This window comes from Ictidomys tridecemlineatus, chromosome 5, assembly GCF_052094955.1.
Source record: "Ictidomys tridecemlineatus isolate mIctTri1 chromosome 5, mIctTri1.hap1, whole genome shotgun sequence".
Taxonomy (NCBI): Eukaryota; Metazoa; Chordata; class Mammalia; order Rodentia; family Sciuridae; genus Ictidomys; species Ictidomys tridecemlineatus.
This window is the reverse complement of record NC_135481.1, coordinates 95249328-95276020: the sequence shown is the minus strand read 5'-3', so window position 1 is coordinate 95276020 and position 26693 is coordinate 95249328. Positions and strand designations below refer to the sequence as shown.

At 46.4% G+C, this 26693-nt stretch overlaps 1 protein-coding gene across 7 annotated transcripts in view; it reads right to left on the bottom strand.

Moving 5' to 3' along the window:
* Positions 1 to 26693, bottom strand: part of Rgs6 (regulator of G protein signaling 6) — a 586626-nt gene that overhangs the window by 30871 nt on the left and 529062 nt on the right. For all 7 annotated transcript variants that reach the window (XM_040275504.2, XM_078050459.1, XM_078050462.1 and 4 more), the window contains exons 14-15: positions 20777 to 20902; positions 13452 to 13638 (exon numbers count right to left, since the gene is read on the bottom strand). In XM_040275504.2, the coding sequence (XP_040131438.2) occupies positions 13452 to 13638; positions 20777 to 20902 (313 nt within the window). The remainder of the gene's footprint in view (positions 1 to 13451; positions 13639 to 20776; positions 20903 to 26693) is intronic.

Here is a 26693-nt window from a genome sequence, read left to right as displayed (position 1 = left end):
AAAAAAGCATTTGAGGCAATACATATATTAAATAGCTTGATCTACCTGTACACACATGTGTGTACACACATGCCCTGTCCACTCCATAGATATATTGTATTTTTTTTTTTTTGCTACTTAAAAATTAAACTCAAAGTGAAAGCAGAAAGCAAGCAATGTCTTGGTCCCATGAGGGGCCCTAGGCACCCCAACTTTAATTGGATCCCAAAGAGTCCCATCTGGGACCAGCTTCATTGTTCTGAACATGCTCTCATATTTTCAAAAGCAGGGTGGTGACCCCACCCATGAGAACAGACTCACTACAAGGAATCAAGTGGAATTACACACTGGCTTGGTTCGGAGACCACTTCGGTGGTCCTGAGAGGTTCTGCTTTGGTAAGTGTGAACATACTGCAAGGTACATTTTTCTGAAACAATTCATACAACAATCCAGTCCCTTCTAGTTTAAGTACCTTGAGGGTGGGGACGGTATGTTTTTATCTCTCATAGGGGTGTCGTGTCCAGTATAGTTTCAGACATTCATTGAATTTACATGGAGCTATGCTTTGGATGTAGTCTGGCTGTGTTTCCCCATCATCCCCAGCGTGGTATGTTCAGAGGAAGTGAAACCTTTAAAAGGTGAGTCCTAGTGGGAGACAGTTAGATCCTTGGGGGAAGACGGAATCACCCTCAGAAAGGATTAATACAGTTCTTGCAGGATGCCAGTTAATAATTCCCATGAGAGAGCGTTGTTATAAAAAGAACCAGCCTGGCCCCTCATCTCTCTTGCTGCCTGTCTCATAATGGGATCTCTCCCTCTCCACGCATACTACCACCCTGATGCCATCTACCACATGCAGCTGGGGACCCCTCACTCGAGGCACAAGAGACAGAGCTCTTGATCTTGGACTCTAACCTCCCAAACTATGAACGAGGTAAATCTTTTTTTATCAAGCACCCGGCCTCCGTTATTTTGTTGTGGTCACAGAAAATGCAGGAATAGACATTCCTTGGTTCACTGAAATGCTGATTGTGCTTGCTGTGGCTTATGATTGGGTCACATTCCTGCTCTCTGTATGGAAGGAGATGCAGGCTGTACTCTGCTCGAAGGAGCATGAGCATCTTGGCTCCCCCCAGTCCCTGACAGGCTCAAAGTCCTGACTGAGGGGCGTCATTGGTCTTTGCTTTCATTTGTTGTTTTTTTAAATTGTTCTAACTTTTAAATCTTAGGTACAAATGTTAACCCAGAGTTAAAATGACTCACTGTCTCCTTCTTGTGTCAGGCTTCGCTTCTGTCTGGCTGACAGAGCCAGGTGGCTCCTGAGTCATCTGGAAAGGCCTGTCCTAACATTTTGGACCCTCTCCAAACTCCTCTTCAGAACAATGGGTGCTTGCTCCTCGTTCTGTCCTTCCAGAGGGATCTCAATTCCCAATACGTCTCACAATACCCCTCTGACTCCCCAAGGGGAGTAAGGAAACCTCTCCTAGCCTGACCCTTCTGGCCTTGGAAACATATTTCTCTCCTGATACAGCTAATTCCTATAGCCTCACTGTGGGCAGGAAGAGTCGGGTCCCCTAAAAGAAAGACCTTGTTCATTGAAATAGAGCAGGATACAGCAAATGCCTGAACATTGAAACACAGCAACGTTCAGCAAATATTTAGTGAGCATCTACTAGGTGCCAGGTACTGAGATTACAGTCTGAACAAGACAAACAGGACTGTTGTCACATCGCCACATTCTGCAGGCCAAGCAGACTTGGCACAGTGGTGCACACAGCCAATGGGACCTAATGGCTGCAAAGAAGATCAAGTACAGGTGCAGGAATGGATGTAACTAGGGACCGTCAACACTGTCAGAGGCAGGGAATGGCGGTGGATCAACCAGAAAACTCCTTTTCCAGGTAGGAAGATGTGAGCACAGCAGAGCAATGTGTCTCCCCATTCTCTGGGAACTGGGAGAGAAAGGTCTGGTGGTACAGCTTTACAGTTTTGCAATCAGAGCAGGAAGGATAACATAAGGACATAAGGAGGGAAGAACAGTGGGGAGTGGGGTCCCCACTCCAGGGTGGGTTGGTGGAGTCCAAGGAGCAGTTTGAGTACCACTGTCACCTTCTCTATGTCATATGGCTGACTCTGAAGCCAGCTACCAAGGCAAGGATGGTGTGTGGAGAAAGCAGGAAGTAAGAGCCCCATCTTTTGGAGGGTGGGTACCATGAGTTGGTCTCATCCCACTAACCCCATTGCCAGCCCTTCAAAACCATGAGTCCCCATTCACGCTCAAAGGAACAAAACCAAAGCAATCAGAGCAGATCCGAGCAAGACTCAGGTCTGACAAAAGCAGAACCCGAGAAGCTCAGCAGATCTCCCATGCCCCCTGCAGGGCCTGGGACTCCAGCCTCCCTTTCCCACAGCCTAGGGATTCCTGACTCTCCTCTGTCCAGCCCTTCCTCCCCCAAGCAAAGAATCGCAGCCTTTGATGTCCCCAGTTATGGAACTGTGTTCCTTCCTCCTCGCCAGCTTTGTCTAGAAAACACAAAGACAGTAAACAAGGGGGTGGGTGAGCAGAGAGCTGAGATTTTTCTGGGAATGAGAATTAAGATCAGACTCAGGGTCTTTGGCCATTTCCCAAATGCAATGAGTCGATCACTGCCAGGGACAGCAAGTGTACAAAGCTCTTGGCAGTGACCTCTACTGATTTATGAGGGGTTCTGGTTTGTTTCCCTGTTCTGCAGACAACCAGTCTTAAGGGAAATGTATACCCAGAATCTGCAAAAGGGCTGGAGAGGCACTGGCAAGACCGGCCACACCCCTGCTGCAGGCAATGCCTAAGGGGCTAGAGAAAAAGAAGTTTTCTCTTTTCTTCTTCTGTTTTTTCTTGTCTTCTTTTGCCTTCCTCTTCCCTTCTTTCTTTCCTTTCCCCACACCTTTCTCTGTCTGCCCCTACTTTGAGATGATCCAGTTTGACTATAAATAAGCAAAGGTACCAGAGGTCACACCTGCTTCTGGACCGGTGGACAGACTGCCCCTCTAGGGAAGGGAGTGTGGTTCTCCATATGTTGAGACACCAGTGCTGTAAGGCTCTAATTCACACCAAATGCCGTAGCCACACTTTTTAGTGGTGGGAGGGAATCACACCCCTGTGCCGGGTGACAGTCGCAGTTCAGGGATGCCACCCTGATGAGACACACCACCTCCATTCTCCCTTTTTGGGCTGAGCTGCTCCGATAATGGGGTGATCTGTTGCCTGCGATGCTACAGCAGAGGGAAAAGCCAGTGGGATCCGTAGGGCCTGGGGTGCATGTGGGAGCTGGCGTGAGCAAGGGGTACACACTGTCTCGACACTGCACCTGCTACCAATCAATATTTTGCTGGGAGAGTCCTCATTTGGAAATCTCCTTTCTTTTTAGACAAAACACAGCGACTCTCACAAGAGGTGGGGAAGGTAACCGGACAAATGCACAGGGCCCCGGGGCCACAAGCACACGGGTGCAGCTGAGCCCATGAAAGGACCCTTAGGTCCTCCCCTTTGCAGGTTCCTAGAATAGCCAAGATCTCCTTCCTTGGCTTTAGAACACTCGCCCCCCTCCCGGCACCCCCAGCAGGGAACCACTCAGCCAGAGCAGCGCATGGCAGCTGAGAGCCCTTCTTGTGATTTTCAAGTGCCCTATTTTTCTTTTTGCAGGTGCCTGTGTCTCATGGTTGCCGTCCACCCCTAAGCCTCCCAGAATGGCATCCAGATTGGGGGCCATCGGGTGCCTCATAGTCAGTGGAAAGGGAGTGAGGGACAGATGTGATGTGCTGTGCTCTGCTGGGTGGGGTGACAGGGAAGGACCCGGGCTGGAAGTCAAAGGCTTGGATTCTGGTCCCCTCTTGGCCCTTTCTGGCTCTGTCAATTGTGCCTCAAGTGCAGAAATGTAAGTGGAAGCATTACGAAAACCACGATGGCTGCCAGGCCATAATAATCCCCCTGTGCGTGGCTGTCCTTGTGAGATATGGCACGTGGCTGGTCAGAGGGGTGGAAGATGGCAGAGAAATGGAGAAAGGGCAAGCAAAGAGATGCAGAGAGCAGAGCCACACGACTTTAGCTGTCGGTGCCGCTCACCCTGACGCAGGGCACAGGGTCAACAGCCCCCTTGTGCAGGAGGATGCTGAGATGACGTGCTCGCGGCAAGTACAGAGCAGCCTTTGAACCCAGAGCTCAGATTCATCCCACTCTGGTGTGCTGCTGTTCCTTGTCCTTGACTTGGCTTCCAAAAGGAGTCAGTGTCTCCTGGCTGGGACAAACTAAGCCCTTTAGGTGTGGCTGTGGGATGCGAGGTCTAACTCTGAGTCACCGCAGTGGTAGATGCAGCTGTTGCTCCCAAACAGCATTTAGGAACCATTCACGACCACCACCGTTATGGAGAAGACAGCAGGGGTGTCCAGCTCGCTCTGGTTTCTCACCTCACAGCGAGCCACTCACCGCTTGCCCTCCACACCCGGAGGAAGCTGTGAACAGCCTTTGGAAACCAGGTGCCAACCTGGCAAAACACGGAGGACCCGTGGCCCTGAGGGAGTCACGGGGAGCAAGCCTGTGTCCTTGTCTTCAACCAGAGGTCGTTGGACCTCAGGCAGGTTTAGCTGAAGTCAGGGAAAATTAAATTCTGTTTCAACCTGGATCCGGAAGGACAGAGGACTGTGTGCGGTGGGAAGAACTTGAAATGGGTCATAAATCAATACCTGCTTAATCAATGTAGACAAGGAAACAGAAAAGACACCACAGCAACACGGGCATCTGCATAAGGTCGTTGTTCCTCATGGATGTAGCTTTGGATGACCATTTTAGGATTGTGTGGATCTTAAACGAAAAGAGCCCATTTGGATTTCCTTGGTGTCCTAAGCAGGACGTGGGGGCCCCTTTTCTACGTAAGGCATCATTCAAGATCAACAGACACTGTAAGCATAAAAGATATTTTACCTTTACCCTATAAAACATCCGTATAGACACACTCGGTTTAACTGGTTGAAGGGCAGACTGTATTTTCATGTTGTTCAATCCCTGCGCTCAGATAAGACTAAGTTAGAAGACAGCTTCGCGCAGTGCCTCTTACCTACCCAAATACCATGGGCTTTAACTTAGAAATTTGTTTTCTTTTTCCTTTTCAAGATCATGGGATCTGGTGCAAGAAATCTTTGCTAGAAAGTATCAAGAAAGACCTTTTGGAATTAAATTCTCTGATTGCCCCTCTCTAGGAACTACTACTTGCAGAAGCTGATCACAAACAACTAATTTGTTCTCTTCAAAAACGCATCACTCCTGCTGCTGTTCATCTCCCTAAAATAAAACCACCCACAGAATCAAATGAGTAACTCCTGCAGCAAGCAGGGCTCTGCGTTCTTTACTGAAGTATGTCTGCATGGGAGTCTACCAGGAAATGCCCTCCGAGAGAGGATTAATACCAGGAAACTTGGTGCAGTCTTGTGATGCTTGCGTACAATGCTACCACCTTCTCCACCGGAGCCAAGATGAATCATCTGCCTGGCTGGGAAGACTTCTACTTGTGAGCCATCCAGGGCAAACATCAAATCCCCTGGGCTTTGGCTTTCAAACAAAGCAAATGTTAGAAATCTTTCATTCCTTAATCAAGCTGCTTTTAAACATCTAAGTTAGGTACTAATAGAAACTTTTGGCCAGAGGCTTCTTGGTGGGTGTAGATGGGATGGTGTCTTTCTCAGCTCTTTTATCACCCAGATCTCATCCTGGCCTTGAGGTGGCCATTTGATCATTCCATGAATTGATGCTGACTGCGTAGAATTCTGGAAACTTTGATGGATGGATGATTGAGAGAAGAGACCAACCTAGGCATCTGTGTATTTCCACAGCCTAGAACATCTGGCACTTAGCAGGTATTCCTGTTATTGCCGAACTGGCATATTTAGAAATTCAATTTAACTAGCATTTATTGTTCACCTACTATACGAACACCTCAGGAATCTTCAAAGTTTAAAGCTAAGGGACAAATTGCTCCTTCTCCCATCCCTCTAATTTTAAATGATAGGCATATCTAAGAGTGTTATAATCCTAGATTGTTAAGAAATTGTTTTAAAGAGCCTCAACCTGAAACAGAGCATTGCCTTAGGGTTGCAGGGACTTACAAAGGGTAAAGAAGAACATATTTTTGCTTCTATCAAATGACTTTCAAATCTTGAGGTCTTGAAGGCCCAGATATTCCAAGTAGAGAGTAGGTTAAGAAAGGAGCCAAGCTTGGACAACCAGCAAAACTAGGTGGGAACCTACAGGGACCCAAGCCAAGGGCTAGAGTTGGTCTTCCGCATTCAGTGGTCAATTCATTGGATGGATAGGTGTCTAATACAATCTAATTTATCGATCCAGTTTGTTTTATTTGTAAAGAATGACGTGCTCTTAGACAAGTTCTGTCCAATGGCCAAAATGATCCAAGTCTCCTGTTTCCTGTGTGATTCCTTCAGAATACAACTTCATGCCCCATAGGCCAAGGTCTTCCAACTCATATGGGAGAAAGGATGTTCATGAGATGGTTGGGTGGGCAGATGAACAAAGAATGGAAAGGACCCAGGGACACAGTCTTTGGAATAGCCTTGGATTCTCTGAAGCTTTTAAAATTGAAGCCAAACAGGCACGGTGCCGGCTACTTGACTCTTGCTTCCCTCTGGAGTCTGTGGAGACTTTGGAAAGAGACAAATGTCCTAAGAGGAAACTCAGGTCCTCAATAATTCCTTTGGTTTCATTCTCCCCTCCAGCAAAGCTTCAGACTCTAAGGTTCAGACCTCTCCCCTGGCCCTCGCTCATTGCTCACCACCCTCTGATTCTCCCTCTGGAGACCTTCAACTCTTTTTTTTTTTTTTTTTTTTTAGAGAGAGAGAGAGAATTTTAATATTTATTTTTTAGTTATCGGCGGACACAACATCTTTGTTTGTATGTGGTGCTGAGGATCGAACCCGGGCCGCACGCATGCCAGGCGAGTGCGCTACCACTTGAGCCACATCCCCAGCCCAACCTTCAACTCTTTCCTACTATCTTCAAGATGAGAAAGTTCAAGTTCCTTAGGTGGAACATTTTTTTTTTTTCCCTGTAGGAGCAGACTTCTACTTGAGAGAATTTCTTTTTGATCTTAACTTGGAAGAGAGACCCCGGGGACGACAAAAGCCATTAATTTTTTAAGTTTGCATTTACAAATATTTATTACTTTTTGCTTTTTAAAAGAACTCTCAGGGTTATTAGCTCGTCTGATTTCTCCAAAATCTTAGTGTGCTGCGGAGAAGACATCTTCATTTGACAGAAGAGGAAACTAAGGTACCAAAGCTCGAGATGCTTGCCTGAGACCACCTTGCAAGAAGGTGACGGTGTAGGTCCTCCAAAGACTTATGGTTGAGAATAGAGAATTAAATTCCTAGAATAAAGAACTGATTCCTTTAAAACAAAATCATGGCCCATTTTTTTCCCCTTCCCCTCACAAGGCTAAATCTATGAAATTGGAACAACACAGCTAACAGCTGATGGCTCTGGTCACAGCCCACAGACCTTTATGGAAGATTTGGTCTTGGACCAAATTTTCAAAAAAGCCAAACAGATCAGCAAAACACAAGTGCAAATGCTGGGCCCATGCTGACAGGGTATATTGTGAAATATTTCCACAAGAAGCAAACACAGGCAATTAACCTTGCTATAACAATGCAAGTGGTCAACTAAAAAATGAAATCCTCAGAGAGAAGCCACACCCCACCCCCAGTTCCCACTTCCAGTGAATACATAATCTCCAACATAGGGCACATGCTCTTGCTTCTGTGGGTTTTGCAACCAGTGTGGAGGGCATGTGAGGTAGGCACTCACAGCTCCTGATCTCAAAGGGGAAGTCAAAGGGCTTAGGTGTCACGGTTCCCTCTTAGCAGATGGATAAACTAAAGGAAGAAAGATTAGAGGATTTAAATTAGAAACAGCATAGGGCAGAAACAGGACCAGGGCTTATATTCTGATTCTGGGCTCTCTTCTAGGGATCAGAGTCCCTCCAGGTCTCAGGGGACACCAAGCCCTCAGCACTAACAATCTGGGGACAATGTGATCGGAGCTATAGATTCTTGGGAGTAAGTTGGGAGACATGAGGGGAAGACCTTGTTGGTCAAGGGCTACTGTGAATTTTAACCTCCTCTCCTTAGCTGGAAACTTCTCATCTACACCTGCTCCCGCCAGGCCCCGCAATCAGCGCTGACCAGGAAGGCCGTGTGGCTGGCTGACTTCTCTATACCTTTCAATCTCACGCGGAAACATCCTCGAGATTGCTATGTTTCTGTGACTGCACCCAAACCAAGGCTTCTCTGACCTCCCTCCTCGGAGAAACTTGGCAATTGACCATTCCCAGCCTGCTCTCCTGTACCTGTCTGGGTTTCTGAGAGCATTTCACTGATATTCAGGATCTGTTGATTGAAATAGTTGGAAAAAAAATGAAAAGAAGTTTCTTTGGTAAAAAAAAAAAAAAAGGAATGGAATTTCATTGTCCACAAATAAAGTTGTGTGGGTCACACAGCCATCCTCGTTCATTTTTGTTGTTTATATTATCACATGGTAGCTGCTTTTGTCTGGCAGGATTGAATATTGTCACATGGACCCTATGGCCCACACAGCCTAAGATTTATTCTATCTCCTTCCAGAATGTTTCATTCTCTAACTGCCCCTGGTTTAAGGTAAAAGGTAGAATTACCTTATTTGCATAATTACCCTGTAATGGACTAAATATTTGTCCTTCAAAATTCATCCAGTTGAAAGCCAAATGCCATGATCTTGTAGGTGGGGCCTTTGGAAGGTTATGAAGTTTAGATAAAGTCCTAAGGGTGGGGCCCCATGATGGGATCAGTGTTTTTGTAAAAGGAGGAAGAGAGACCAGGGTTCTTTCTTTTTACTACCATTAAGAGGACACAGCAAGAGGGTGGCCTTCTGCAATATAGGAAGAGGACCCTTCTCAGGAAACAAATCTGCTGGAAACTTCATCGTGGATTTCTCAGGCTTGAGAATAGTGATAAGTAAATGTTTCCTGTTTAAGTCATCCAGTCTGTGAATATTTTTGTTATAGCAGCCTGAGCAGACTAACACAGAAAAACTGAGTAAGCAAATATAGATGGGTCTCCAACTTAGGATGGATGGTTTAATTTATAACTTGTTTTACTTTATGGTGATATGAAAACTATAAACTTTAAACTTTGAGTTTTGATCTTTTCTCAGACTAGCTACATGTGGTATGACAGTGTTGTAATAGTGGGCAGTGAACCTTAGCTCCACATCAGCCTTGTGATCACAAACAACTGATGCTCTACAGTGTGCTGGGTTGCTAAGCTATGAGGTTTGGTAGCTGATGTGTATGAAATGCTTTTTGGGGGCTTGTAATATTTTTTAACTTATCACGAGTTTATCAGGATGCACCCCCATTGTAAGCTGAGGAATAGCTATTTACCAAAATAGGGGTTCTCTCTGGGTGCTTATGTTACCTGCAATTTTTTCATCAAGTATGTTATGAGTACAGTATTTTTCAAAGACTATTCATGGCAAGTAAAGTCGTAAATATTTTCCCTGTCTTACTGTGGGCTGGTTACTATTAGTAGTTGGCGTGGTCCATTTCCCCTGGTCCCCATTTCACACCTGCATAGGTTTTTCTATATCTGTCTTCTATAGGTGAGGAAAGGAAGACTCCAGAGAATTTATGTAACCTGCTTCAGGTCACTCTGCTCCTTAAGAAATAACAGGGAACAGGCTGAAAATTAGCTGTAGAAGGGTGTTTATTTGAGTTCATGGGAGAACTCAAATGGGTAATAAGCCATCATCCATGATGTCTTTGAGAACCAGATTCTCAGCCCAGAGAAAGGAGGCACAAATGTAAGAAGGTGTGATGGTTTCGATATGTGATGTTCCCCCAAAACTCATGTGTGAGACACTGCAGAAATGTTCAGAGATGAAATGATTAGATTATGAGAGATTAATCTAATCAGTGAATTAAGCCACTAATAGATTAATAATTTTAACCTACTATCCTGGGGATAACTGCAAGTAGGCAGAGTGTGGCTTGAGGAAGTGGATCACGGGGGCATGCTTCTGGTGTTTTATATCTGGTTGCTTCTTCTCTTTCTCTGCTTCCCGGCTGCCTGAGCTGAGCAGATTCCTCTGCCACACCCTTCTGCCATGATGTTCTGCTCACTCAAGCCCAGAGCAATGGAATCAGATGACCATGGACTGAACCTCTGAATTTGCAAGCCAAAGTCAACTTTTTTCCACTAAGTTGTTCTTGCCAGGTATTTTTGTCACCGTGACAAAAGGCTGATTAACACAGAAGAGGTTAAATAAAATGCCCTTTTGTTCTAAATTTAAATCAAAAGCATAATATGAACTCCTGATGAACTTTTGTTACAAACAATAGTAATATATTTTCTACTTAGCTCCACCCACTCAAAAAGGCCTATTAATGATGAACAACCCAGGAACAATGCGCACTCCTGTGTCCAGATTGTGGTTCCTAAAATCATTTCCCACCAAGAGGAGTCCTTAGAGAAATGACTTCTTCCAGGTCTAGGGCAGAGCCTGGAACATCTTAGTTTCTTAGCTATTTAGATGACATCAAAGACGATGAGGGTCATAGTAGCCGAAGCCAACTGGCCAGAGATGGGAGAATCCAAGCATTAATAAAAAAAAATTACAAAGAAAAGAGATGAAAACACATCCAATAGGCTTAAATTCATGATTTGCAAAGATACTAAAAGCAGAACAAAAAACTCTGATTGGTAACAAGGCAGAAGATAATACATTACTCATTGTGTTGAAAACTAGCAGATAAATGGAAAGACTCAAACATTTCTCCATCACAGAGCTTGGGGCCTGGTATAGAGAGGAGGTGCTTAAAAAATACTAACCACAGTGCAGTGTATTATATGCACTGCACTCCTAGTTAATGAAGTAGTTGAGAAAAGTTTTTTTTTTCCCCTGAAAGCATTTCACCTAAAAGGTGAAGAAAGAAGGATACATATGAGAACACCCCCATTTTGTAACCCCTAATTAATTAATGGATCAAAGCAATAAACATCGGTAGCCACTAAAGACACAAAAAGAGACAGCCAGACATTCTTGTGCTCCTGAGGAGAGAACACTACACAATCCATAGAGTGATTTTGTCCATAAAAATCAAACCTTAATCTGATTTAATATCTAAAGCAAGCAACAGATTTATAGGAAATAACAGACGATAGAAGAACATGTTCTATAGCACCATCAGGCTGTGGTCAGAAAAATCCACACTGTGAAAATCTAGGACAAAGGGTCCAATTCCTTCATAAATACATTGCATAGCGGCAGAGGGAGGGAAAGAGATAAAGGGACTTCATAGATTAAAGAAAAATTAAATGTTGATCTACTGCAATGTATGAATTCTGATTTTAAAGAAAGATTTTTTTTAAAAAAAAGGTGTTTATGGGACTACTGTTAAGTCCAAATACTTACCTGATGTTTGGTGATATCAAGAGATTATTGCTCACTTGTTAAACTGTGATTTGGGAATTGAGATAATATTAACACCAAAGGGTCAGTGTCCAGGGGAAAAAGTAGCTAAGTGTGGCGATCCATCACATCTTGATGAGACTTGAGGCTGAATAAAGGCCCATAAGGGTTTGTGGTTCTGCTCTTTCTACTCTCCCATCTGTCTAAAAGTTTCCAAAATGAAATAAGAAAATAATAAAATAAAAAATTAAGGTAAATCCTTCCTCGTGTCATGGCCAGAGTGATGACACTGGCTGGGGATATCATGGTTCCGACCAGTATCCCCCATCCTATGATTCACGAATAATGGAGAGTTGAGCCTCGTGTTTTAGATCATCCATGTCAAGAACCCCATGGAACCTCTCCATCACCCTCCTTACTGGGCCATGCCAATATGGCGCTTGGGATCATATACACAGAAGTCTACAAAAATATATCAGAAATAAAAAAGAGTGCTCTTGACTCAAATATTTTGCCTCAGAGCTTCAAAGGGCACAGGGGACTCATGATTTCATAGAGACAGAGAATCACATCTGCCCCGCACAGGCATTTGACGGTGAGAACAGGGATGGTATGATGGTCAGGTCGGCGGGTGTTTCCATCTGAAGTCCTGGGCCAATGACCAGGGACACTGGTTGTGTCTTCGTGTCGTTACTTGTATGGGTGCCACAAGACTGAGTTTCCTAAACCAGATAACCATGTCTGCAGGAGAGCAAGCCACCCCAATTCCCTCTGGGGACCCCACAGGTGAGAGAAATGAGTGGCGTCAAGGAAACAGCCAACGGTCGAGCCCTGTCTCTGCGGAAGGAAGTGAGAAACGGAGCTGATAGGTATCTTTAGAAATGGCACCTTCCAGCCTTCAAGGTTAAGCCAGCTGTTGAGGTGGCTTTGGTGGTTTCTGTTTCTTCCGCCAGCCCCACCCAAATCTGCCAGCATCCTAGGTGTGCCCTGCAAGCTGGGAGTCCCTCCTGTGGGCTTGCTTTAGAAACCCTGTTCACCCCTCTGGGCCCCTTCTTGCACTGTTCAAACTGCCTGTTTACTGGTCTTCTGCCTCATTAGCCCATGATCTTGTTGAGGACCGGGGCTTTGGTCTGTTTCTCCTGTTGTCTCATCACAGAGCTCGGGGCCTGCTGTAGAGAGGTGCTCAAAAAAACACGAACCGCAGAGTTGGAAACCACCAGGGAAGCCGTGCAGCGTGGTGGTTTTGGAGTGTGAACGTCACAGCTAGACAGACGTGGGCCCTGTCGGCTCACGACGCCACCTTACTCATGCCGCATTATGGTTTGCAGATTCTACAACTGACCTATTCCAAGACTTCAGATCTTATAAAACACTTTGAGATTTTCCTGGAAAAGATAAACATGTACAGACAGTCCCCAACGGATGGTGTTGTGAGTTGGGATTTTTTTTTTTTTTGACTTTACAATAGTGCATAAATGATCGGCATTCAGCAGAAGCTGTACTTGGAATTTGGACCTCTTCCCGGGTTAGATACGCAGTACAATCCTCTCTGGAGACAATGGGCAGTGGCAGCGGGCCACAGCTCCCAGTCAGCCATGGGCTTAGGAGAGGAAGAAAGCCAATGCTCTATGATGTATTGTGTACGCTGAGCTCTGATAGGCTGTATTGAATGCAATTTTCAACTTACGATATTTTAATTTGGGAGGGGTTTTACCAGGACGTAACCTCACCCATTGTAGGCTGAGGAACATCTGCCACTGTGTATTTCTGTCTGTGTAATAACATAATTCATCTCGGAAAACAATTTTGGAATTTTGTTGTGCACCTATCTGGAATGGATTCTGTTGAGGGACTTACAAACAACAAAACTTCCCCATTCTCACTACCCGCAATGCCATGGACTTGTGTTCAAAGTGCCTAGTGGTGAGGTGGACCACAGAACAGAACACCTTAGAGCACAACCATCGGTGTCGACTAGCAAACCTGGGCATCTTCAAAGGTGTATCTCCCTCCATCCTTGACATTTTGGCTGGTTATCTCATAGCTGTGAGAATCCAGGTTGATTGCACTGGGGGCTCCTGGAGCCAGAAACTCTTGCCAGATTTCTTCCACCCTCTTGGCCACATCCTGTAGCGGTTGTTTCTTGAGATCTTGGACAGCCAGCCAGAACCTGGAGGGAAAGCAGAAATAATAGTCAGTTCCAACCAGACCCTGATGGAGACAGTCTCAGAGCTGATGTTGCATGAAACTCATTCTGTTGCATCTCCCAGCCGGCCCTGATGCCACCACATGGGTCACAAGGACCATGGTTGGGTTCAACTAGAGGCATCAAAATGAGGAAAAGATCACAGGAGCAGGCAGAATCCTGAAATCATACATAACACCTGGGCTGGAGTGAGCCAGCCATTTGTGTTAGAGATGGAGAAATTAAGCAGTTCACACCAGCGTTCAATATGGTGCTTGGCATACAGTAGGTACTCAATACAGAACTTTTAGATTGAAGAGGGGCTCATCTGGAACAAAGCAGAAGAGGCATACATGGGCGACCTCTCTGCCAAAGATTCTCCAAGGAGTGCCAAAGAGAACACTCTCCTACTCACTTCCATTTGCCTCTCCATAATCCCTCAGCAGGGCAGGGGAGTTGCGTTGGCAGTGCTGCGGGTGAGCTCATTTCTGCTGAGAGCAGCAGCAACCAGCGCCAACTCCTGAGCAGCAGCTCCCAGGTCCCAAGGACGGTTCCCAAGGCAGCCGCTCAGTAGGACCCAGTGCCGAGCAGCACACTCTTTGCTCTGCGAAGGGGACAGGCCAGTTTCCCCAGCAATGAGATAGGAGGACAGGACCTGTGCTCTGTGAGTTCCGCAGTCACGGGAATATCACCCGTAATCCAGTCAATGAAAGGGGAGGACAAAAAAGCTGAACTACCACATGATGGAAAGTGCATTCAATCTGTCATCGAATTTCATCCAAAGTAAGATGTACTTTTTTTTTTTTTTTAAAAAAAGGTTAAACATATTTTTCTGTTATTCAGAGAAATGGCTTAGGAGTCAAGTGTGTGGCCCAAAGGCGCCACTCAGTGGCATATTGGGGTAATGCAGCCTCATTTCCACAAGGGCAGGGGTGTGTGTATGCCCTGGGAATGCTGGGCTCCAGCTCTTGTCCTGATTTGCCATTTAGGATTTGAATGATCTCCTTAAAAGAAAACCCTCACGGTTCCCTCATGGATCCTGAAGTTGCAGGAGAAAGGCAGGGAGGGAGATAGCCTCTCAACCAGCAAAACAGGAAGCACAGGTCCGTTATTCAGGTTATACTTCTGTCTTGAATTGTTATACCTTTCCAGGTATCTCTTTTCTTATCTGTGAAACGGGTACAAGGTGGGTGGTAGGAAATGTGGCACAGAAAAACTTTCTAGGTAGACTTAACTGTGAAATGCTTTCAGGCTCCCCCGGGGTGGGGGCACAGGAGGGGGTGGGAGCGGCTGCCACAGGCTCAACACTGCCCCTTTTGACCCTTGGCATTTCCACTTGGGTGGCCTGCTTAGCTTTCCAGGCTGTTGTCCATGCAATCTATTGTCACCTGTCCTTCAACACCAGCTCTCCTTTCTGCCACTGGTTCTTGGTGCCACTGGTCCTCTGGCTCCCAGAGGAGAGGAGAACAATAGTTCTCTTACCCAGAGTCCGGAGGGCTTTGCAAGGAGTGTTAACCTGCCCATTGCTCAGGTGGGTCTCTGGAACTCCTCCATCTCTCTTCCACTTCTCAGGCCCATCCTGGGGCTTCCTCAGGGCTCTCCGTCCACCTCTCAGGTCTGCCAGGAGGTGAGGGACAGCCGGGATACCTGGAGGTGAATATGATCGTCTGGCCACAAAGGCCCTAAGAGGTTTTCTCTGACTGGCCGGTGAGCAATGCTGGAAGCCCTGAGCTCAAGAAGAAGGCCCAGGGTTAGCTTTTCAAAGGACTGGGAGGAGGGTCACAGGCAACTCACTGAAGACGGAGGCAGGGAGGCCTCCAGCACAGCCTGGAGCAGGGGAGAGCCAGTCCCCTCCCGGAGCCCCTCCAGGATGAATCCTAGCTGCACACCGCTCCCCGGGTCAGCGTCCCTCCCTCCCCTTCTGTTCTGCAGTTTCTCACACAAATGGATGACACAGGGTGATTTTCTGCCTCCTCCATCAATGTCATGTGGGATGTCTCCTTCTGTCACCTCTGTCCCTTGCTGCAGTCTGCTGCGAGGAAGAGCAATGGAGCCCTGCTGGAAGGGCCCTGAGGACCCCAGCAGCTTGAGTCCCACAGACTCCCTCTAGTTCCTGAGGCCTCGGGGTCCCCTGTGCAGAATTCTGTGGGAGCCACATCAATGCCATCCACTCAGCTGGGTATAAGGAAGGTCTGGAGCTGATGTCATGGCAAATGTCAGACTCAAATTTAATCAACTTTATATATATATATATATATATATATATATAAAGGTTCCCTCCATCAGAGAGGACCATGAATTTTAAAAAAAAGCACAAGAAGAAACAACAGACTGTTCAGAGGAGCGAGGGGTGGGGGAGGAGAGGGGGTAAAGAGAAGGGGAGGGATAGGGCACAGGGGTGACATCCCGAGGCAGCAGTTTTCTCTGCCTGCATACACAGGGACACAGCCCAGCCTTCTGTCTGCCTTGGAGATGACCTGCCTTGTCCCTCCCAGGTGACAGAGAAAATGCTGTCGCAACAGCATCCTGACATCCCGTATGTGTTTACCGTCATGGCTTCGAAGAACCTTTGTGGCAATTTGAAATTCAGAACAGGCTTTGGTTTGTGTTTGCCATCTTCCCACCCCACAGCTCCCCGCTCAGGCCACACGTCCCCCCCACCTCCCGGCAAAGAGCCACAAAAGCTTCTCTCTGCACATCCACCCCGCGGAAGGGAGGCCCATTGAGGCTTGCGAAGCGGCGGCTCTTATCAAAAGCCTGCAGGTACCGCTCCTCCCAGGACGCAGCAGGGAGTCAAATGCCAGCAGCAGCCTCAAATCCACCCATCCTTCACTAAGCCCCCCGCGGCTGCCAGCAGAGGGGTCGTCATGACTGGCAGGCCACAAGGGCTCCAGGGTATCAGGGAGACCACCTGTCCTGCCTCGCCCCCTCGGGTCCCTGCCAGTCGCCAGAGCAGCGGGAAGCCATCCGTGTGCAGGCATTCAGTCCACGGCAATGGCTTAGAAATGAACGCAGCAGGCGGGGGAGAGGGGACAGCCTTGGGGGAGAGGCAGCCGGGCTCAGAAACCACTGGGGTGAAGCCGCGTGGTGCACGGATGGGACAGTCCAGGGGCTGCCTCAGGTGGCCTCCTTTCTCCCTAGCTGCGGGCAAGGAGCGGGATCTTCTCCCGGAGGCTGGCTGGGGCGAGAGGGACCACGAGCGGTTGATCCCTTTCCTTCCTGCCAGGCGGTCTGGCAGCCCACAGTTTCCAGCCTCCCTATCTTTTTACAAACTAGAATTTTCATGTGTTGGAAAACGCAGCTTGGGGTTAGTTCCCAGAGAAAAGCAAACTCCGCGGCAGATGGAAGTGTTTCTGTGCCCTCTGCTGGTCAACCAGGGACTCAGACCCATGGATGAAACTTCAGCTCAGTTCCTTGGCTGGGGTGAGATCCTGGGGTGCCCACATGGGCAACCCCATCACCAGGCTGAGCTATGCTCACTGGGCACTGACTGGGCCGCTGCAGAGGTCACGGTGCTGTGAGAGTCATTTGGTTCTGACTTATGCATTTGGTTAGTGGGGGATCCCGCTGGCCCTAGTGAACCTTCTGAGGTCTTCCTAGGACTTGGGGTAACGGCCGCAGACGGCTCTCGAGACAAACCTGGCAGCCCCCCGTGCTCTCTTTTAATTGCTTCTCCCTTCAGCCGACATGGTGTGGAACTAGGATCATCAATCTGCAGGTTAGAAGAACAACCACGCTCTCTCAGGAGACGTTACAGCTCATAAAAAATGTACCGGGGACGCTCTTTGCTGCAGGTTTTGATTTTTTAACTCATGCCTCGCCAAAGCAGCAAGAGGTGTCAAATCAGGGAGGACAAAAAAATTGTGTCAGGGATATAGAATGGGGCTGGGACAGGTGACAAGGAGCCCCCCATTCTAGAATCTAGAGAAGGAGTAGGTCATCCACTCAGTGGCGCTCCCCAGCTCCCCTCTTCAGGGATTTGAGGACCTTGCCTGGTGGGTGGGAAGCGACACACAGTCCAAAGGCACTTAGGTGACAGCTGTCTCCAGGGGACCACCCTATACACATGGAGCTGTGTACTCAGCTCAGGGTGGGTTAGCAAAGGAGAAAAAGCGGCAGTCCCCGCCACAGATGGCCACAGCAAAATATGCTCTGGCCATGTCCTCTCTCCTGTCATCTGGAGATGACAGCTCATCTCATAAACTTGTCCAGAAGAAAATGATCAGAGGGACTTTCCATCACATCACGCCTTCCTTAAAAGATCAGGTGACACTTTGGGGCTCCTTTGTTCCTCATTCTGAAATTCTGATACAAATTCAACACTTGGCTACTAAACTGGCCCTCCAAGTGCAGTGTCAGTGTTAGGATCTAAGCGCATCTTCTGCTGAGAGATGTAAGTGAGCCCAGGAAGATGGAGGTGGAGAGGGGACTTTGTTTGTGATGGGACCAGCTGGGTCTGGTCAGTCCCTCTGTTTCCTTGCCTGCTCAGATGCCAGGAACCTGGCTCTTGACCAGTCCTGGGGAGAAGGGAAACCCCCAGCACAGCCCACACAAAGGATGGGCAGTATCTCCAAGTTGCGTTACCCACGCAAGGGGTAAAACGTGGTCAGCTCTGAATCTTTGGGTCCTAAGTCATGGGAGGTGCTAAGACAGCATCCGTGGTTGAAGGAATGAACACGGAAGGAAGGAGAAGAAAACTGCTTTGTGACAAGTGACTAGAGGGTCCTAAGGTTGTGTGATTTAAAACTGAGCTTTCCTCTCTGTATCCAATTATGCTGAATATCATAAAAAAGGAATTTGGGCCACCAGAGAGGATTTTAGAGCTCTTGGGCTATACTTTTTCTCTCTGCTCTTCTATTTTCCTTATCCTCTTTCCTGCCGTGGATCAGAGGCGACCCTCTTTAAGTCTGGATTTATGCATGCATGCTGGGGGCCAGCAGAATCCCACATGCACACGCACATTCTTTCACCCAAGATTAAATGTAGCCCTCCTGGCATGGAGGAGGGAGCACAGAGGCACAAGTGGTGATGGCTGGAGGAAGCCATAAACCCCTGCCAGGGGCACACTCCTGGTGCACGCGGGGCCCTGAGTGTCCTGCATATTTGGTGAAACTCTCCTGATTTGATTCATGGCCCTGGCTCTACTTTGGCTTTTCAGTATGAATGCTCCACACAGGATAAGGCAACAGCTAAGCAAGAAGATGTTCTTGGGATCCTCGTGATGACCAGGACCCTGTGGTCATTCTTCAAACTCTCTGTAAGGGTGTAGGTGGCCCTCTTGTGTCATAACCTGAAAATAAGGTGCTCACCCTTCTTTGGTTCATAACAGGCACAGGGATGCCTGGAAAGACAGCATACAGATGGCTGGGTGGCATCTGTTGACCCCCCGAGGACGTCACAGTGTGGGCAATCCCACTGCCACCTGTGGGTACTTCCAACACCCAGTTTAATATATTCTCCCTGCCTCTTCTTTGTCTGTGGATATCTTGTGTGTGCTTCAAAGTCTAGCTTACGATTTGCCTTGCCTGGTCTGCATCCATTCTTCTCTCCTTTACTTACTTGCAAAAGGGTTTTCGAGTTTACACCTATTTATATCCATTTAATGATTTAATCATTTCTTGTAATTTTTTTTTTTTTATCAAGGACCTACAAGGTCGTTGCAGGCAAAGATCACACATCTTGGCCGTCTTGCATCCCTCCAGAGGCTCTGGTGGGGCTTGTTGTGGCGTACATGTGTCATAAATGTCACCTGATTGATGTAAGGGACAGAAGTGGTCTCTAACTTCAAATAAACATCATGGAGTTTGCACATTGACATCAGGCAGGACAATCTTTTGCCCATAGTATATGCTCTGAGCTTTCAAGTAAAAAAATTTTAAAATTAATAAAACCCTTTTTTTTCAAAAAATAGCACTAGAATATTAGAAATAAACCTTTAATTAAAGAGAACTTAGTATGAAGAAGAGAGAGAGAGAGAGAGAGAGAGAGAGAGAGAGAGAGAGAGAGAGAGAAATTTCCATCTTATCCACTGAGAAGTCACCAGTTTGCTAAAATCCCTAAGGGGTCTCAGATAAGTCACATTTCCATGAGTCTTTCTGATTTTTTTTTTTCCTGGTGGGGTGGGTACCGGGGATTGAACTCAGGCACTCAACCCCTGAGCCACATCTCCAGCCCTATTTTGTATTTTGAGACAGGGTGTCTCACTGAGTTGCTTAGTGTCTCGCTTTTGCTGAGGCTGAATTTGAACTCGCCAGCCTCCTGCCTCCACCTCCAAGCTGCTAGGATCACAGGCATGTGCCACTGTATTTGGTGTCTTTCTGATTTTTGATCTGACATAATAAGAAGCTGGATAAACAAAAAATTCCCCAATTTTTCATGATGAAGAACCCTCTTTCTTTTAATGCATGCCCTTTTCTTCCTCTCACATTAGACCCTATATTTTGGATGTTTTATTTTTTTTCTTCTATTAAGTAGGAATTATCAACACATTTCCCTCACAAGGTATTAGATATTGACCAATAGAAATAATCAGATATTCTCAGTGGCATCAGATCAAAGCAAACAGCACATGGAATTGATAGAATTCTCACCCAAAATGGGGGGAAAATATGGTTTCAATTAGACTGTGTAGTTATGTCTCCCGTTACTGAATGATATTTACTTTGGCTTTTTGAAATTCTAAAACAAGCCCATTGACTCCTTTCTTTTATTTAACTTTTCAGAGTTTCAGGGCTTTGGCCTGGGATGGGAAGTTTGGGGGAAGAGGTCATCGGAGCTGCCTGTCTACTCTGAAATTCCATGATTCTGTGGTTTTCCTTAATCGATGGCGTCACCAAATCCATTTGAGGATTTAATTATCATCAAAGACAAGTTTCCAGGTAGTTGAACAAATGTCATCAAATTGAAACTAAAAAATGCTATTGTTTGGTAGAGATGCTATTATGGGTGATCATAGAGTTGCATGTTTTATTTTCTCTTTTCTATTTCAACCTAAAGCAGATTAGCTGGAATTTCAACATGAACTCTAATAATGTATTAATTGAGAAAAAGAGGTGGAGAGACGGATTATGCCGATTCCTTCACACACCTTTGGGGGGATAGTTTAAACTTTTGAGAGATTTACCTGAGGTTTTCTGAACTGAATTCGGACTCCAGGAATCGAAGGAACTGGTCCCGCCCCACCTGGTCCTTCAGTATCTCATCGAAAGAGAAACCCCATCTTTTTACTCGTTGCTGGCTGGGCTCTTTGCTTTGGGGTGGAAAGAGAAGGTTTAAAAAATGATCAATATGGCAAATCATCAATATGGCAAAATCATCAATATGGCAAAATCCTGTACCACATTTAGTTCAACAACTTAAAATCATTTGTGCCCCACATTGAAGGGGATGTATTTAAGCAACAGATTCTATGAGACTTGAACACTTTCCAAATGCAGACTCTTGTACAACAACAGTAATCACAGTAAAAAGTTTCTTTAAAGGAGGCATGTGAAAGGGCAGTGGGTAGTGTGGGTCACCGGGGTCCCGCCAAGTGGCTGCTGTCTCCTAGAGATGTAACACCACCAATTGATTGGCCCTTCCTGACTACTCCTGTCAATCATGGGCCCAACATTTGGTTCTATCTTTTTTTTTTTTTTCCACTTTCACTACAATCCTGGATGTTTTGTGAATCCAACCTTTCATCAAAATATTGTCCCCTATACCTCTTGCTCTTTTCTGAATCCACCAAGGAGAAATTAGCACCTGTTCAGAGTTGAGTGATACGACTGGTCAGCAATGCTTCGACTCATCCCGAATAAACCACATTCACTTGTTTGGAAGCAAGAGAGTGGTGCATTCACAGATCGGTTTAACCCTAACATGCAGTGTTTATGGGATGTTAGAAACTGTTCTAAGCATTTTACATCTGCAACTGTATCACATCTGCATTTTACAACTTCTCCGTGAAATATGTATTAGCATTATTTCCATTTTCCAGACAGAGAAACCTAAGTCCAGTGATCGTTTGCCTCAGGAGACACACCTAAGTGTCAAGAATCAAATCTGACAGTGTGGTTCCTGAGTGTGGCCCTAACTCTGCTCTGCTTGGTAGGTCAGCGTGGCTGTCATTCACATTCACACTAAAGGAGCGGGGACCCGTCTTACTCTTTTGGTGACGGGCCATGAGAGTATTTCCTTCAGCCTGTGTCTTGCCACACAAGACTCTTCCTACAGCAAGAAGGTTGTCATTCACAAGTCACATGCTATCACTCCCTGTGACTCGACGTCCGGTCTACAAACCAGAAGCAGAATTATATGTCCCCACCCAAACCCGCTGAATCAGAACCTACAGTTTAACAAGATCCCTAGGAGATTTCCGACCACATTAACACTGGGAAGACATTGGTCTACCAATAAATAGTTTTCCTCTTTTAGAAATAGACCCATTATTTTTTTATGATCTCTAATAGTAAGTGAATAAAATCTACTTTCCTCTTACTATGGAATTGACATATTCTTAATATTTATCAAAGAAAACTTCAGGTAGTAAAAAAGGAGGCAGGGAGTTTTTGTTGGAAGGCTTAGAAAAGCCTAGACTAGATTTGTTCCAGAGAATTTTCTGTGATGGTAGAGATCTTCCATATCTGTATTTTCTGATATGGTAGCCACTAGCCACAGGTGGCACTGGGTATTTGAAAAGTGGCTGGAATAATGGATGAACTAAATTTTAAGCTACATTAATGTTAAATAATTTAAATTTAAATAGCAACATGTGGCCAGTGGCTACTGTATTGGATACATTGCTCTACATCTAAGCCACCCAGACCCAACTATTTTTGTATCAACAGATGTAACTGGCAGAAGCAATGTCTTCTAAGGACAGTGACCAATAGATCACTGGGAATCAGCGAGGCTTTGGCTGTGAACTTGCATTTCCAGGCAGAGCTCAATAGGGTCCAGGGTTGTAAACAATGGGAAATTCCATGAAAGAACCAGGCTGGGCCTTTTATAAGACTCGAGGAAAGCTTCTGTTTTCTCTCAAATGCAAGCCACAGAACTAATCAAACTCAGTAACTTTCGAAGTGACCAAAATGCTATTTATAGAGAAATGCCCCTGAGGTTGATGCTAAAAGCAAACTGAGGCCCCAGAAAACTGCAGGGCACCATGTTGTTCTGCCCAGGTCATGCCATGGACACAACTATCTGCTCCTCACCAGCCAAGGAGTCCAGCTCTGCAGGACGACACTGGTGGCAGCTGCACCTGATCAAAGGCTGTGCCCAGAGAACCAGAAGTGGAGAGTGACTCCATTTCCTCTCTCCCTCCCTCCCTCCTTTCCTCCCTCTCTCCCTCCCTCCCTCCTTTCCTCCCTCTCTCCCTCCCTCCCTCCCTTCCTCCCTCCCTCCCTCCCTCCCTTCCTCTCTTTCTCTCTTTCTCCCCTTCTCCTCCTCCTCCTCCTCCTCCTTCTTTTTTTTTGGTACTGGGGACTTAACTCAGGGACACTTGACCACCGAGCCACATCCCCAGCCCTATTTTGTATTTTATTTAGAGACAGAATCTCACTGAGTTGCTTAGCGCCTCACTTTTGCTGAGGTTGGCTTTGAACTCGCCATCCTCCTGCCTCAGCCTCCTGAGCAGCTGGGATTATAGGCATGTGTCACCACACCGGGCAGTGACTCAGTTTTCCCAGTGTCTATCTCGTACACGCACATTTTCCACCCATGTCACCAGTTTCTGATACCAAAGCAGAGTGTCCACACTCACCCCACCTGATTCCTGAGTGGTGGGTGGAGAAAGGGCAATTTTGGGAGCAGGCCAGAAATCTTGGACTGTCACGATAGATATAAACAGGGAGAAAGGACTAGAAACCAGAGATGTTTAGAAGGGCTCAAGGTCACTCTTCAGGAGAAACCAGAGGGTCCGAGGAGACCAGATACCCTGAGGTATTAGCTTCCTAGGGCCGTCAGAACAAAGGACTAACAACCTTCAAACAGCAGAAATATATCGCCTCACAGTCCTGGAGGCTAGAAATCTAAAATCGAGGTGTTGGCAGGCTGTGCTCTCTCTGAGGACTCGAGGGGAAAATCTGTTCCGTGCCTTTCCCTCCACTGTGGATGCTGCCAGCAGCCCTTGGCATTCCTTCACTTGTAGATGCCTCTTACATCCAGGCCTCTGTCAGCACCCAGGCCCTCCCTGTGTTTCTGTGCTTGACATCTGCTCTGTGTGTGTTTGTGTCTCTGTTTTCTCTTCTTATGGAGACGCCAATCATATTGAGTTAGGGGCCCACTCCACTCCAGCATGGCCTCATCTTCACTAATTCATCTGCAACCACCTCCTTTACAAAAAAGGTCAGAGGCTGAGGTTCTAGGAAAGACACAGAGCTGGGTGATGCTGTTCAACCTAGCATACCTGAGTTCCCTCACTGACCCATTATTCTCCATCCTATTTCTATTTTACCCTCCACATCTGCTTCTTCTTGTCCCCCCACCCCACCCAGTAGTATTTGACCATTGAGATTCTCTTCTATTAACCATTTCTTGGATCCAATTTCTTTATGCATATCTTTTCTTTTTCACTTGGGGATTTCCAATACCATCCACTTTAAGGCACAAGAATAGATCTTGCACAACCAGAGAGATGAAAATAGATGTGCTCTATATGTGAAAAATGAATTGTAATTCATTCTGCTAACATATATAACAAATTAAAATTTAAAAACAGAATAGATCTGAATGCATTGCTACTACTGAATGGTCTCTTACGGTTATAATTCTAAAAGTTAAAATATCTCTTGACATCCATTCCCAGACAACTGGTACAATAACTTTTACATGGACAAACTCAAGCAAGCCATCCACGACCCCACATCTGTTGTGTAGAAATGCTTCCCCTGTGACCTATTTTTCATTACGTACAACTTTGTATCGTCATTTAGCTTTTTAAGGGCTGTGTCATTGCCTCTCCAGCTATACTGTGAGTCCTTTGTGTCTTTGCATTCTCCCTTAGTACTTTGCACGTGGCCAGCGTTCAACGCTAAGAGGAAATCAATAAAAAAAAATTGCATATGGTGATGTGGCTGAGGTGTCCTTATCCTGACAGCATTTTCTAATCACTAGCTGGATGCCTTTTTTCTAACTTTTATTTGTCCTCGGTGAATCTCATCAAATTCCTTCTTCCTGTTGGGCATCTCAAACCAACACATGGAGAAGACAGGTGGCTCTCCAAGGGAGCCTGAATTTCCTTCCAGCTGATCTCCCAGCTAATGGGCATAGAGGAAATTTCCCAAACTGGAAATGAGGAGGCCAGATTCAGAGGAAGCAGCCATCTATAAAAATGCCCGTTTCTCCTGGTCTGCCTAGTGCTAGGTGTGGTGCAAGGACTTTACAGGGCCCCACTACATCTCAGTATAAGCCAAGGAGGTAGATACTTAAATTTCCAGAGTCCACAAGACATCTGATTGCCCAAGGCCACAGAGCTGTAACATTCTGGAATTGGAGTGCAGGTCTGGCTGCCTCCAAAGTCCATTCTTTTTTTTCTCCCCCCAACTTTATAATTTTGCCTTCTACTCTGGTCCCCTCATTTGATGTCTAAACCAAGACCTGGGGAAAAATGCAAGCTATCTGCAAAACACAAAAGTGTTTGTGTTCTTCCTCAAACTCACTTGTTGAAGTCTAACCTCCCATGTGACAATCTGAGGAGGCGTGGGCCTTAGAGGTGATTGGTTTATGAGCAGAATTAATGTTCTTACCAGAGACCCAGAGAGTGCCCTTACTCCTCTACTATGGAGGACAGAGCAAGAAGATGGCCCTCTCTGAACCGGGAAGCGAGCCCTCGCTAGACACCGAATCTGTTGGTGCCTTGATCTTCAACTTCCCAGGTCCCAGCACTGTGAGAAATAAATGCACAGTAGGTGTAGGCCACACAGTCTATAGGATTTTTATTAATAGTCCTAATGGACTAAGACAGAAATTGGGGGTGGGAGTGGGATGGTGATCCAACAAATACCTAAAAATGAGAGAGTGACTTCAGAACGGGACGATGAAGAGAGGCTGGAAGTTTAGAGGCATTTTTTTTTGCTGAGGATGGACCTTCCAGGTGATTGTGGTGAATGCTGAGAAAGAAAAGAGATGAGCTGCGGACAGAAAGCCTCCATTTCCTTCAGCAATATCTGAGTAATCCTGAAAGTGATGTAGGTAGAAAGAAGGATGGAGAGGCCATTCTAAGGATGTTTCAGATGGAAACGAGGAATGTGCCATTGGAAAGGCACATTATAAAGTGGCAAAGAACTTGGTGGAATTGTGTTTGTATTCTAGGGTCTTGTGGAAGGTAGAGCCTGTGAGTGATAAAACCGGATGGTTAGCAGAGGACATGTCCAAGCAAAGTGTTGAAGGCACAGCTCAGCTCCTGACTGTACAGTGTCACAAGAGAGAAATGACTTAGAGATGGCAATTGTTAAGCAGAAAGAAAATAGAACCTAAAGATTTGGAAAATTCTCAGCCTGTCAATATTGCAAATCTGAGGCCACTCATGCTGTAGCCAAATGACCATTTGATAAAGAGGTTGGTGTGGATTAGCCATCTCTACAGAAGCCGGGAACAATTATTCTTCAAGACAATGGAAGAATGACCATGAAGGCAATTCAGAGGTCATTGGGGGCTACCACTCCCACCACCGGCCCAGAGTGCCAGGGGCATGAGGTGTAGTGGGGAGGACAGTGTCAAAAAATGCAGTCACCCCCAGTTCAGGCAGGCCTGGATGCCCTCGGCTCAGTGCCTCGAGGGTGGGGGCCTTGCAGAGATTTGCATGTGGCTCTAGAACAGCCCCCAGCACAGAGTTGCTGTGGGGGCATCCCATAGAGCTTTGGAGATCACATTGCCATCTAAGTAGTCCTGGATGGCAGAGTGTCAGCCAGGAAAGCCCTGGGGACACCACTCTAGCTAGGAGCACTGAGGAGGTGAGACCAGGGTCAGCGGGTCTGGATAAGTGACCCAAGAGGATTACTTCTGAGAGTTGAGGTATACTGTTGTTATTTTGGATTTACTTGGGATCCATTACCCCTTTC